General features: G+C 37.3%; 1 protein-coding gene across 3 annotated transcripts in view; it reads left to right on the forward strand.

The window, feature by feature from the left end:
• The window catches only part of LOC135464591 (dnaJ homolog subfamily C member 13-like), a 71,860-nt gene extending 57,410 nt beyond the window's left edge, over positions 1-14,450 (forward strand). For 2 of the 3 annotated variants that reach the window (XM_064742032.1, XM_064742033.1), the window contains 10 exons: positions 1,224-1,315; positions 3,020-3,119; positions 3,992-4,066; positions 5,200-5,400; positions 5,819-5,900; positions 6,330-6,546; positions 7,309-7,488; positions 8,175-8,456; positions 10,008-10,107; positions 13,914-14,450. In XM_064742032.1, coding sequence (XP_064598102.1) covers positions 1,224-1,315; positions 3,020-3,119; positions 3,992-4,066; positions 5,200-5,400; positions 5,819-5,900; positions 6,330-6,546; positions 7,309-7,488; positions 8,175-8,456; positions 10,008-10,107; positions 13,914-14,023 — 1,439 coding nt within the window. In that variant the 3' untranslated portion in view covers positions 14,024-14,450. Of the gene's footprint in view, positions 1-1,223; positions 1,316-3,019; positions 3,120-3,991; positions 4,067-5,199; positions 5,401-5,818; positions 5,901-6,329; positions 6,547-7,308; positions 7,489-8,174; positions 8,457-10,007; positions 10,108-11,160; positions 11,179-13,913 lie in introns of all 3 variants that reach the window. The other variant, XM_064742031.1, reaches the window with a different exon arrangement.
• Positions 14,451-14,805: the final 355 nt, after the last annotated feature.

The following is a 14,805-nucleotide window of genomic DNA, read 5'->3' on the forward strand; positions in this document are numbered from 1 at the left end:
TTAGATAAGAGATGTACGTCTTCATTGTTGTATTTTATTCTACAGATGTAGAAGACAACTGTGTTATTCTACATGTATATTTCATTTGCATTTGATCACTGATTCACCTGTTTCCAATGAACACAGTCAGGTATCTGTCTAGTTTTCATAGACTTTATGCAAGCCATGTTTAAACTCATTTTTTTCCGCTATTGCATCTGGTATGTTTTCATTCATTGTATTCAGTGGCCAGTTTTTTTTGCACTTCCTTTGTTGGTAAAATCGTGCTGATACATGCACTTATTTCATGTAGATGTTTTAAAATCCTTGTAAACACTGTTTTTTTCAAATAAATGGTATATGGGAAGGTCTGCCAGCAAACTGCGGATGTTCGTAGGTTTCCCCCGGGCTGTGCCCCTAGTGCTGGTCATTGTCGTATAAGTGAAATATTCTTGAGTACGGCGTAAAACACCAATGAAATAAATAAATAAATATATAAAAATAAATACAGATTCCTCTCCGGATGTACGTGTGAAATCTGCGGATGGTTGTGGGTTTCCCCCGGGCTCTGCCCGGTTTCCACCCACCATAATGCTGGCCGCCGTCTAGAAGTGAAATATTCTTGAGTATGGCGTAAAACATCAAATAAATAAATAAATATATAAAAATAAATACAGATTCCTCTCCAGACGTACGTGGGAAGGTCCGCCAGAAATCTGCGGATGGTTGTGGGTTTCCCCCGGGCTGTGCCTGGTTTCCACCCATCATTATGCTGGCCGCCGTCGTATAAGTGAAATATTCTTGAGTATGGCGTAAGACACCAATGAAATAAATAAATAAATAAATAAAAAATAAATACAGGAAGTTACTAAAAAAAAAAACGATGAGAAAAGTGTGAAATACCATTGTGGATTACCCTAACTCCACAACCTTTTCGTGTACGAAAGAGCAACTTACAGTGCAATTTGTGCACATTATTAATTTGATTTTGGAAAAAAGACTACGTGGATAATTGGATTGATCAGTTTTTACACAAGAAGTATCAGTTTTATCAGTCTACACAGAATAATGCCTTCAGAATATTCAAATAAATAATTAAAACATATTTTTATTGGACTCCCAGCGACCTGGTGGTCACGGGTTTTGCCTGGGTACAGCGTAAAAAACCAATCAAATAAATAATTAAACAAATGCGTTTTTGTTGACTTAATTATATTAATTTTGAAGTTTTTATATTGTTTCAGGAGTGGAGATTCAGTGTATAGGCCATTTTAAGCTTCTCTTCTCGCTGTTAAGACTGGACAACTGTGCCAAACTCCAGCAGTATGCTCTCGAGGTAAGAACCCCTGGGATAGAAACTCAGACGTCAACAAAAGGCTGCATCTGGGTACAATATGGCAGAAGGCTGTTCACAAAGGTGTCTCTTGACAAGATATATTTGGGTTCTATTAAACCATTAGTGCAAAGATACTAATTCTCATAACCTTTTTCTGTCATTTGTGTGATAAGGTGACATTATTTACTAGAAAAAATGGTTTTAAGAAGTTTTGTGAAATAGGTCCTTGGTCTGGTATGATATCTGGTCAGCATTTGACCTGGGCCCAGTTGTTCAGAAGTGTGTTATTGCTTTAGACCATTGATAGATACTGTAAATGCCTTTTTATTCGCATGGTATTAACATTTGCGAATTTCGCGGGAAACACATTTCTGAGAAAATAAGTGCCATCAAATATTAAACCCATATGAGTAATTTATTAACGTAGCATGTGTTACAGTTATGAATTCATTAACAAGCACTACAGTTCTAATATATTTTCTAACATGTTCATTAGAAATACCTAATTAGAATGTATTCCGGCTTCCACAAATCCAGCTTAATTGATCGTCTTTCTTTTAAGGAAAGTAACTTTTAAGTATTGCCACAATGTGACGTTGTTGATTTATTGCCGCAGTTAGAGACATACAAGTCGATAATTTGTACTGGGCGTGTGTGCATGATACGATATACATAAGATGAGAGAGGCTATTTTTTTTATCCACTACTTGCCTTCCAGTCATATCATCTTCTCAATGCACCCGATACATTGCTCAGGGGTTTCCGCACTTCAAACTTTGATCCTTTTCATAATGATGATTTCGGAGAAATTTACTCAAATCCGTCACAGTTCACTCAAAGTTTCACTCATACTGCTGATGTATGAGAATTAAACAGTGGGATTTATTTATATCACATGTAATCCTTCGTCGTCTCCCGGAGTGAGTGATACGAATATTTGCTCACAGAGCAGCTAAGGGCTTTGTCTTATAAAGAAAAAAACAGTCTTCAAAAGATTAAAAGCTTAGCTTATTAACTTCTTTTGTCTGATCAAGTTACTGTTCTGTATAGAATTTTTGTCACATTTTACAGGTACAAACAAGTTTAAATGATAACATTGTTAATTGAATGCATAAGTTGTTTTATTACTTGACGTTTCTGTATTGAGCTTTGATTTTCATTTACCAGTTAAATAAAAAATTTTGCTAAGATCGGCGAAAGTTGATTTCCTCAAATGTGTCTCTTTACCAAATCTGCGAAGGTTTATACCCTCCAATAAAAAGGCATTTACAGTAGTCCGTTAGTTTTGTATTGGAGCACATTTATTAAGATACAAGCCTGGCTGAACTTTTAATACACTTTCGAACATCCGGCCCCTGTGGTATAGCTGTGGCCCCAACCTTCACGAGTAGAAAATATATGTTGCTCATTTTCTCATATGTATCAGTGAGCCTTAATTATTTGATAAGTGTTTTACGCCATACTCAGGAATATTTCACTTATATGATGGCAACCAGCATTATAGTGGTAGGAAACCAGGCAGAGCTTGGTTGAAACGCATGACCATCTGCAGCTTGCTGGGGGATCTTCCCATGTATGGCGGTTGAGAAAGCCTGCATGAGCTGGACTTGAACACATTAACCACGTTGGCTGAGTCATTGCACCACGCTGGCATGGTGATCCCATTAATCAGCATTTTCAGCATATGCACTCTTATTTTCTTAGGTGATCAACAATGTGGCGGCCAATCAGGAGTGTGTAAACGACATTGCTGCCTCGGAAGTGCTGTCCTATTTATTACTAGCCATTCAGACCCTGCCAGGCTGTGAGTACATGTGCCCTTACCACCTAGATGAACAAACCATTAGTGTGCAGAAACCAGAATCTGAACTGCCATTTGCAGAAGATTTTATGGATTTTAAAGTATACTTGGAAAGAGGGGTGTTTATTTCTTGATATGGAGGTTAGGATATGTCCCAACATATAATTGCACAAAAAGCTCCAAGGCTTTCTTCTTGGGAGGTAAAAATAGCTTTAAACTACCCTAAATTGTCTAATTTTTGGGACGCTTGGTCTGCTCATTTTGAACAATATACATGTAAGTGTAACAGGAAAATTTAGTTTCTTTTTTTCATATGGTTAGTCCATCTAATGAACAAAAAACTTCATATCTTTTACTTTTCCCAAAAACTTGGAGAGAAATGTAATTCTTTGCTTTCAGCTTTACTAATATCAGTCCTAAAAATTAGAAGAGTTAGGGTTCAGTTTTCCAAAGGTCAGTTCAGAAATTAAGTTTCCTGCTCTGGTGATGTCAATAGGGATAGCAGTCAAAACAACTTTTAATTGGAGAGCCCAAATTGGGCGCGCTGAGCTGTTCCTGTGACGTCAATTCAAATTATTCCTGACGATTGAACAAAAAAATAGGCTTAAGAAATATAAAATATGCCTCAAAAATGGAGAAAAAAAATTCTAATTAATTTAGTGTACCGGTATTTTCTTTTTTGTACACATCGTAGTGTACAAGTTGCACCTTTTCAGGCCTCTTCAACAGAGCTATTGATGTTGAATATCATAGGTTTTAACACTATCATCTATATTCAGTACCATACAGAAAACTGTATGTACATGTAGTTACATTTTGGCTTTTAAAAGAATTATGTAAAGTATAAATATGGTGACATATCTTTTTCCTTTCAGGTCGGCTGTTGACCTTGGAAAGTTTATTTTCCTTGATGTCAAGTACAAAAATTGTCAAGGAAGCTCTGGCCAAAGGTGTGTATTCTGGTTTCTTTTCATTTCCATAAGTAGCTAAAAAGTGCCTTGTAATATGGTTCTTAGAATGCCTACACAGCTCGGCCTAAACTCCAACAGGATTTTTATGAAAACGATGTATTTAACATATTTTGGTCTTGAAATAAATTTTCGGGCGTGTAAAAGCAGGCTTGCAAATGACTTTTTGAGACGTGGCTGACAGAAGTTTCAAAAACCTGTTCAATCCAGCTAGTGTTTTGAAGATTCCCTTAGTTTGTACATGACAAGATCGGATTTGATGCCTGTAAGTGTAAAAAAACAAACCCTCCTTACCACAGATATAAACGTAAGGGATCAAAATTAAGCACCGTTTTCTGCCCTGTCTCTTGGCACATTGTCCCATCTCATGCTGGCTTCCTCTCCAGTCGTACGTAGGAAGGTCTGCCAGCAACCTGAGGATAGTCGTGGGTTTCCCCCGGGCTGTCCCCGGTTTCCTCCCAACATAATGCTGGCCGCCATCATATAAGTGAAACATTCTCGAGTACAGCGTAAAATACCAATCAAATAAATAAATCTTGACACATTGTTGAGGTTGGCATCCAAATCTGTGTATCACTTGTTGGAAAATTTGTGTATAACTGGCCAAAGTTACCCCACACGTGTACCTCATGTAAGAGCTTTAGGAGTGAAAAATTTTTCGATGTCACGATGTCAAATATTTGTTTATTTACTTCCACTTCCAGTGGTCTTGCGGCTGAATTGGTGTCAGTAATTATTGATGACGCTGTCACACGTAGCCTTACATGAAGTTCAGTTGCTCATTACCATTTGTCGTGTGACCAGTACATGTACGACATACGTTAAATGACCTAAAATTTCGCCCACAAAAGTGCATTTTTAGAGATTTTCACAGTATACTATTTTTGGAACTGAACCTTACAATTTTCCAGCAGGATGTCACCCCATGTTCCTAGCAAACCTCAAAACACCTTTCTAAAGTCAATAGAACAATCGGAATCAGGCAAAATAGGCCAGTTAGTCAGGAACAAAACTTATGGTCATTTAGGTTATTTGACTGGTGTTTTACATCATTGGTGTCCAGTCACAATCAAGTGAACAAATAAGTAAACTAACCGATGTTGTTTTGTTTCCAGGTGCTCTGGTCTACTTGTTGGATTTGTTCTGTAATGCCACAAACCCACAGGTGCGACAGCAGACCGCGGAACTCTTCGGTAAAATGCTGTCTGACAAACTAGTCGGCCCGAAAGTCCGTATCATCCTTAACAAATTCCTGCCAAGTATTTTCATGGACGCCATGAGAGATTCTTCTGAGGCAGCTGTGCATATGTTTGAAGGTGAGGTTGTGAACAACAAAGGTGAACTGCATTGGTTTAAATTTTTCCAAAAATGAAATGGCCTCAACCTGTTATTTTATAATATGTTGTAAGTTTTCTGTGTGGAAATAAATCAATATTTATAAGGTAAATCTTTATAATTGTCCAGTCGTCCGCTTTGATGCTACGGCTTTCTAAAATCCTAGGGAATCAAGGCTTGGTGTTTTGAGCAAATTAAAGACGCTGCAGTTTGTTTCCTGCCAAGCATAAGTTATACGTCACTAAATCTTTAAGCATTTTCAAAACGCAGCTCTGTTTGTATAGGTCAAATTTATTTCATGCATTTGTCACTCAGTGTAAAGAAAGAAGTATGGAAATGAGTATAATTTTGTGAAAAAATTCATAGCTGTGAAAACTTCTACGTTTGTCCTTCATGTAGGAACGCATGAAAACCCGGAGTTGATCTGGAATGATGAAGCCAGGGAAAAGGTGTCAGCAGTGATCAAAAAGTTAAAAGACAAGTACGTGATGAAGTTTTGTGGAAATTTATAATGATCATTGTCACTTTGTGATATTTTGTGCTCATTGTTCAGGATTTTACAAGAGGGTTCTTGCAAACGTCTGCACATCTAAATGTACAAATCCCCATACTAGGGTATATTCCACCCTTGACTGTATGATCGAGTTAAAGTGACAACAGTCTGTTTAATAGAAATTGTTTCGAAATCATTAGGGGGCCACCAGTTAACACACCAGTTTAAGTCTAGCTCATACTGGTCGTACGAGGGAAGGCCTGACAGCAACCTGCGGATGGTCGCCAGTTTTGAGCCAGAATAAAAAATGAAAGAAAACAAAATCTGACAGAGAGACACTACTTTCTCTAATGGGACTGGGTGACAATGATGATATTTAGGCTATTTTACTGGTACGAATCTTCTATGCTTTTACAGGCACTTCAAACTGCAGAAAGACAACCCAGATGTTCGGTGGAATCTTCCCGAAGACTTCAACGTGGTTTACTCGGACGTCCAGGGCGAGCTGGTGGTCGGAGGCGTCTTCCTACGGCTTTTCATCTCCAACCCTGGCTGGGTGCTGCGCAAACCCAAAGAGTTCCTGACAGAGTTGTTTGAGAAATGGGCTCAGCTCACCAACAACAGCACATTTGATGTAAGCCACAATCTCATTGGTGGATCTGTAGTGGATGTTAGTAAGCTGCAATTTCATTAGCTCACCAACAACAGCACATTTGATGTAAGCCACAATCTCATTGGTGGATCTGTAGTGGATGTTAGTAAGCTGCAGTCTCATTAGCTCACCGATAACAGCACCTTTGATTCAAGCTACAATCTCCTTGGCTAAAAAATCTGTATTGGATGTTAGTAACGTGCAATTTCATTAGCTCACTAATAACAGCACCTTTGATGTAAGCCACAGTCTCATTGGTTAAAAAATCTGTAGCCGATGTTAGTTAGCTGTGATGTCATTGGCTAAGAAAAATCTCTCCATTACTGGATGTTAGTTGTCATGTTGGAGAAATTTGTATAAGATTTTCAATTGTCAGGTTGAAACTGGTCAGTGTTAAAAGAAAAGCATACATCAAATTGAAGTAAAGAGAATTAAGAACTGTCCAAGGAAATAGTTTATTTATTTTTCCATGGCCTGCATTACAGACTTTTTAAGAGATATAATCTCCTAATGACCCTGTCATTATGGATAAATACAACACCTGAAAAGCCAATATTTCCAATACTAGTGTCATATTGAAAACTGCCTTATGTATGTGTAAGTGACGATTAGGGCTTGAAACATGGAGATAGCTTCCATGCAGTAATGACAATATAAACATTGAAAGTGGGTTTTAATAAAGTGCAATCAATGGACGAGGACACACAAATCAGCCAATGAGTCCATTCCCCAATCTTTTGGCAGGGTGAGATGTTAGAAACTGTGACGACAGCGGTGGTATGTTTGTTCCAAGCTCAGTCCAACCTGATTGATCAGGTACCACAGATGGGATACATCCCCAAAGTTTTTAAGTCCATGACAAACAAAAACGACGCCATTCCAAAGTCCGCCATACAAATCGCTCACCAGCTAGCTCAGAATGAGGTAAGTCGCTGTTGTATGGGATCCTTGTCACATTTATTTATTTATTTTATTAGCGTTCTATGCCGTACTCAAGTGTATTTCACTTATGTGACGACGGCCAACATTATTGTGGGAGGAAACTCACGACCATTCACAGGTTGCTGACAAACCTTCCCACGTACAACCACAGAGGAAGTTTTGGATATATTGGTTAGGCAGTGCTACGAAAATGTAGACAAATTAGTATTCTGATTTGACAATTGGACAGAGAAATTAGATATACCACGTAAAGTTTAGCATTTTTCAAGTGACAAAATTTTTCTTGATTCTGATGGATTCATCTACCTATAGGGCCATCTAAGAGGGGTTTTGTTATGGGTCTGTTGATAAAAATAGTAAATAGTTTTGACAAAATGTGCAATATCAATCATCAGTCTGCACCCAAAAAGTGTATGTGTTGAAACAGACATCCAATCAAAATGGACATTCCGGGTCAATACTCATGAGGTCATTCTGCCAAAATGACATTTAAAACTCATCATCAAAGATCTAAGGAATTATATAAAGTACAGAATTAGGAAGGAATCCTGATAAATCTGGCTGCTTTTGTGACAAATACGAGCATAAACTTCGTTCAAACAAAAACTGTACAAAAAGAATTGGACACAAATAATGGTACTTATTTTGTGTATGTTTATTTTCTTCAGACATGTGTCCGTAGCATGGCCCAGATTGACTGCATCGCTCCATTCAAGACTGCGATGAAACTGCGACGAGATATGATAGCGCTGGCAGCTGAGGCGCTGTCCAAGATGTTTGAACGCGGGGAAGACGAGTTAGTACAGCAAGCCCTGCAGGCGGAGCTTGTTCCCTTCTTGTTACGCCTGCTAGAAGGTGGCCTGCAGGCATTGGAGAATCCAGCAGCAACCAAAGCTCAGCTTGTCAAGGCATTGAAGGCAATGCAGAGGAGCCTGCAGTTTGGTGAACAGGTATGGAAAATATTTGACACTTGGCCTTCATGCTGCCAGACCAGCTTTATTTTGTTTTTATGAAAGGACACATGAAAAATTGTTTTTTTCTTTTTCTTAATGCAGAGTATATGATGTGGCCTAACATTTAAAAGTACAGAATAATGTCTGAGCTTTTTGACTTTAATCTACAGTTTTCCCAAGGCCCCTGCGGTCTATCCCAAAGTCAAGGGGGCGTTAAGATGGTATCATATCAGAAATGTCTGAAAAAAGAAATAATCAGAAAATGGAGGTGTTATTAAGAACTATAAAATATGCCGCAGAAACTGAAAATAAAAAAATTCTCATTTTTTTTGGCTTACCCGTCATAATTTTCGTTAAAACCATGCTCTTTATTGTCTCTGGTACCTTTTCATGTATCCTTTCGTTATATGGCGATAAGGGGTTTGATGAGCTGTTGTCCTGCTTACGTCAGGATGTCGTATGTTGCAGATTTCTAAAAAAAAGTGACAGAAAAATATTTTCAAAACTTAAATGAATGAATAAAATATAAGGTAGGCAGATAAATGAATGTGTACCTGTTTTTCGATATGTAAACAAAGATCGATAAAGATGTATTATTTTGTAAAGGCTTAGGCACACAAAAGGACATGCAAAGTAGATGAGTGAATAAAATAAAACAGGGTAAGAAATAGGTAAACACTGTAGTGTATTTCACCTACAGTTTGTGTATACACATGCACTTTCAGAAGTACATAGTGGCCTAAAAATCATACTTTTGATGCGTATGCTTAAGTTTTTTCCTGATAAGAGAATTTATAAAACTTCAAAAAAAAAACAAAAAAACTCTTAGGTGATCCTATAAGGTTGATGAATCAATCAAAATTAAGCAAAATGTGTCACGTGAAAAAGCTAATTTTTAGGTGAAACATGGTAGTTTATTTTTATTTTTTAGTTTATTATTTAACCATATACGGGTTAAAAGAGATTGATCAGGATAGACATTCTATCTGATGCAATGCCACATCCTGCAAAAGAGAATCTGATATCTTCCTAATTGCGGGGCCTCCGTGGCTCAGTTGGTTAGCGCGCTAACACAGCGTAATGACCCACGAGTCTCTCACCAATGTGGTCACGGTGAGTTCAAGTCCAGCTCATTCCGGCTTCCTCTCCGGCCGTAAGTGGGAAGGTTTCCAGCAACCTGCGGACGGTCGTGGGTTTCCCCTGGGCTCTGCACGGTTAACTCCCACCATAATGCTGGCCACCGTCATATAAGTGAAATATTCTTGACTACGGCGTAAAACACCAATCAGATAAATAAATAAATAAATCTTTCTGATTACCATAATTCTTTTTTCTTCTCTCCCAAAAATAAGAAGAATTGCAGTGGCTGTAAATTGTGAACAGAACGCAGATTAACTGAAGCCTTATCAGTAATACCTGGTGACGCTGTTCACCTGAGATTGGGATATGGTATAACCCGAAGTTTTCTGCTTCTAGTTTTACATGTACAGGTAAACAGATAATAAAGGGTTTTGGAAGTGGAATCATTACGTTTGTTCATTTTTCCAGGTGACAAGTATGTTAGACAAGTCAACAGTGTGGAAGGAGTACAGAGACCAAAAACACGACCTCTTTATCACAGATTCCAATATATCCGGCTACCTTACAGGTAAATATGGTCATTTATTCGTTAGTCCACCTGTGAAACAAAGTACAGCAAGATCTTCTAGGGGTAGTTGAGAAAAGAAAATTGCTGTTGCTGATCATTGTTCTAATATTGCTGCCAAGTTGGATCTTTCTAGACAAGTGATGTCTAACAAATTGTATCCAACATCATTGCATTTTTAGCTTATTCTGCATAAAAACACTGTGCTAGGGGCGTGTGTGATTTACTGCCATTTAAACATTTACATGAACAGATAGAATAAAACACTAACTAAGGTAAATTGACAAGAGGCTGTGTTTCATCGGTCACATGTGACTGTTTGCCAACTATTACACTGTTGTCGCTGCTCTGATTTTACCCACTGCGCTGTTAGTCTTCTAAAAATATTCAAGTCATCTACATTTTGTAACAGATTTTCTGACGTTTGGCATGAATTTATAGAATCCTTAGAAGGCAGTCAGTATTGGACAAAGGGTATTGTTCGTCTGTACATTAGCAGCAAATCAGACACATGGACCTTTGTGAGATTGTCAACATGTTTATCTCCTTTTGAAATAAAAAAGAAAATGAGTGTTGTCAGAGAGTACTTTTTACCTTTGACCTACCATTGTGATGTAGAGATGTCAAGAGAGATATTTTCTATTGGTGGAAATGCACTTCATTGCCATTACTTTAATGACCTTTGACCTACTTTTTAAGGTCAAGAGATTGTATTTTCATTGGTAGAAATACGCTTCACTGGCATTACTTTACTGACTTTTGGCCTACTTTTTAAGGTCAAGAGATTGTAATTTCATTGGTAGAAATACGCTTCAGTGGCATTACTTTACTGACTTTTGGCCTACTTTTTAAGGTCAAGAGATTGTAATTTCATTGGTAGAAATACACTTAACTGGCATTGTTTTAATGACCTTTGACCTACTTTTTAAGCTCAAGGGATTGTATATTTTTTAGTAGAATAACACTTCATTGGCATGCTCCATCACCAGACAACTGTATATGTTTTACTGCACTGTATTCACATTTTGGTGCATTTTTGTTCACCAATTTTTCCAGGTGTTGTTCAAGATACAGGTATTGTTCAGTTGTTCATGGAATGCAGATTGGTTATGATTTTGTATTCAGGAAATGGCATTATCTTTTAAGAATGTGGATGAGTTTTGAGTATGAAAGTTCTGATGAGTTTTGAGTATCAAAGCTTTGATGAGTTTTGAGTATCAAAGTTCTGATGAGTTTTGAATATCAAAGCTCTGATGAGTTTTGAGTATCAAAGTTCTGATGAGTTTTGAATATCAAAGCTCTGATGAGTTTTGAGTATCATAGCTCTGATGAGTTTTGAGTATCAAAGTACTGATGAGTTTTGAGTATCAAAGCTCTGATGAGTTTTCTTTGAGCAAAGGTTTAATGAGTTGACACTGTCTTGTCTTTGCCCCCCAAAAAGCGATGTAATATGACCCCCCAAAAAGCATGCTTATTTGAATACATTTTACCTATACTTGTATGTATGTATGTGTATTGTTCTTTGTCAGTGAGGAATTTATCTGCAGTTTTTGTTCCTCAACCTGAAATGTTCACTTGTACATGTAGATGCATGTTTTTGATCATTTCCGAATATTTTCCCATCCAGTTTTGTGGATGTTAACAAGAAATTATCAGACATAGAATCTCCAATTTTGGTTTTCTGTGATGCATCCTGGGAAATTTTGCATTGGCCTAATGGTTAGAGCATTCACCTTGAAAAACCTGGGATCAAATCGTGTCGCGTGATAACATGTGGTAATTGATGCTGCGCTTGGTGCTCAGCACTGTGAGTCTAGAGCAAGGACCCGTCCCAGTATAGTGTGATTGTGTGGGGTGTCATGTCTGGGGTCATGGTCGACATGATCAGTGGTGGCAGCACTTTGGTTGCATTTTAATGTTTAACATTAAACCCCCAATATACATACATGCACATACACAAGTATTTTCAACCTTTCTTGTTTTCAGGCAATACAGAAGTTAGGATAAATTATTTTCCCTGATTCCTCAACCTTTTTGGATATGACAGAACATCTTTTAGGGCAATGTATGCAAAGTTTTAATTTTAATCTGATAGACAAAAATATATTGGTTGGGTAGTCCAGTTTCATAGGGCTTCACAGAAAGAATAATTTTATCAGTCCACACAGAATAATACCTTTAGAATATACTTTAATAAACACCTTGCAAATATGCTAAAAGGTTGAAGAATTACAGTATATGTCTACTTATCTTATGTTAAATTTGAACCTGCGGACGGTCATGGATTTCCCCCGGGCTCTGCCCGGTTTCCACCCACCATAATACTGGCCGCCGTCGTATAAGTGAAATATTCTTGAGTACGGCATAAAACACCAATCAAATAAAATAAATAAATATATTAAATTTGTCTGTGGGAATTGGGTGAATTATAGGGTACTATTTTTTCCATTAAGGAAATACAAAGGTAGAGTTTTTGTCTTGCTCATACAGTATTTAATTATTTATTTCTTCAAGGTCAAATTCAAATACCTAGCATTTCCTCCTACCACAATGCTGGCCACTGTCATATAAGTGAAATATTCTGAGTATACCATAAAAAAACCAATCAAATAAATAAACAAATCAGATATATTGCATGGATGTAGAAGTATTATATACATTGTAGCATCTTGTCTTAAGATATTTTTGGTGGTCTTTAAGAATTTGAAATTTTTTTGCAGGTTTTTGTTCGGTGTTGGCATCTTGCGCCCATTTTGTAATACATGAGTACTGCTTGTACATTACAAGTTTTCCCACAAATTGTCTTCTCAAAAGCATGAATGATCAGTAGTCAGTTTTTACTTGAATCTCTTTAAGGCAGGAATTTGTTTCTCCATCAGGATTTGATTGATTTATTTTATTCGATGGGTGTTTTACGCCGTACTCAAGAATATTTCACTTACACAATGGCAGCCAGCATTATACTGGAAGGAATCAGGGCAGACCCTGGGGGAAACTCACAACCATCCGCAGGTTGCTGACAGACCTTCCCACGTACGACATCAGATTTCGATTTCATTTACAATTCTTAAATGCAATGTAAAATTTTCAGACTGAGGCAAGAGCTCAGAAGTGAGAGCTCTAATAGTGGCCACTTACATTCAAGTCCTGTGTATAGACTCCTTATAGGTATACTTTTATTATAAGACATGTCATTATAGTGTGACATACCAAACTCAAGAATTAAGAATCTGTAACCTCAATCTTAATCAAGTCGTACCTAAGATTTTACCATTGGAATTTTTGCAATACCTCATGAGGCATTCATCAGAAGAGGAATTGGCACAAGTATCAGTTCTCCCTGTGTCAGTATATTGCTACTGAGTGGGACATCTGATTTGTGTCTTTGCCCTGGTGTTATAGTGAGGCAGCACTATCAGCATGTCAACATCCGGTTCGGCGTACTGTGTGATATTATGTTAGGGAAGATGAAATTGTCAGAAATCAAGTTAGCCATCTCAGCGTAGCTTGTGGACTTTTCATGAAACAGGCCCCAGGAATTCCATTCCTCCTTTATTCTTGGATTCTTGGTGGAAACAAGAAGTCGATAATGCTTATTGGTGTTTTGTTTTGACAACTTGCTTTCCACCAACAGGAGCTCCATCTATTTGATACCTCCATCCTGAGAGCGCAATTTCTTGAAGTAAATACAAATTAGTTCATGCCTAAGATTTTATATATAAAAATGTGCTTCTTCTCTGTGTGATTGCCAGCTTAAGGAAGATCAGCCAGTCACCAGCTCATTTCAAGTTTATTTTGCATATTTTCAGGTCCTACTGGCCCAGGGGTTGCCGGTTACCTTACAGCGGGCACAAGAACTGCCATGCCAGATGCCCCGCCCCCTATCGACCATGGACACCCACAAGACGACCTGCACTAACCAACCAATCAATCAGATTGGCCCATGCTCACTGATTGACATGTTCAATGATTGACACGTTCTTGTTTGTTGTTAAGTTTGCTTTTCTGTGAAGATGTTGTTGTATACTTCCTGAAGCCTTTAACTGAAAAATTTGCAGTATTCCAATCAGTTTTCTTTGAAAGAAAAGCAAAACAGAATCCAGCCCAAATAAGATATCATCATCATGTGTTCAACCAATCCTGATTAAGAATGACTTGTAGCCCAAGTGGTTGAATTACTGTTCAACACAGCAGTTATTATTCAACCCATGTGAATTACTACTCATACCCATGCAGATTGCAATATAAACCATACAGATTGTTACTCAACCAACTTGATTTGCTACTCCACCCATAAAAATTACTGTTTGACCGATATTCATTGCTATTCAACTCATACAAATTGCTATTCAACCAATGTTGATTGTTATTCATACATGTTTGTTACATGTAAATGTTTTTTGTAAAAAATATGTATCATAACTATATATATATATATATATATATATATATATATATATATATATAGATATATATAGATAGATAGATATAGATATATAGATACCTTCCCTTTCTTAAGAGCATTGAAGCAAATTCTTCAAAAGCCTTGATTTTCTGAAATATTTGGAAATACAGGAAGTAGTTACTGGACATATTTATACACTGGAAATTGTGTGAAAAACTACAACAGTTGTTCAATACTATCATTGCCTGCAGTATTTATACTCAACCATTGATAACATTTTATAAAACATTGTATCA

The sequence above is a fragment of the Liolophura sinensis genome, chromosome 4 (assembly GCF_032854445.1).
Source record: "Liolophura sinensis isolate JHLJ2023 chromosome 4, CUHK_Ljap_v2, whole genome shotgun sequence".
Lineage (NCBI taxonomy): Eukaryota > Metazoa > Mollusca > Polyplacophora > Chitonida > Chitonidae > Liolophura > Liolophura sinensis.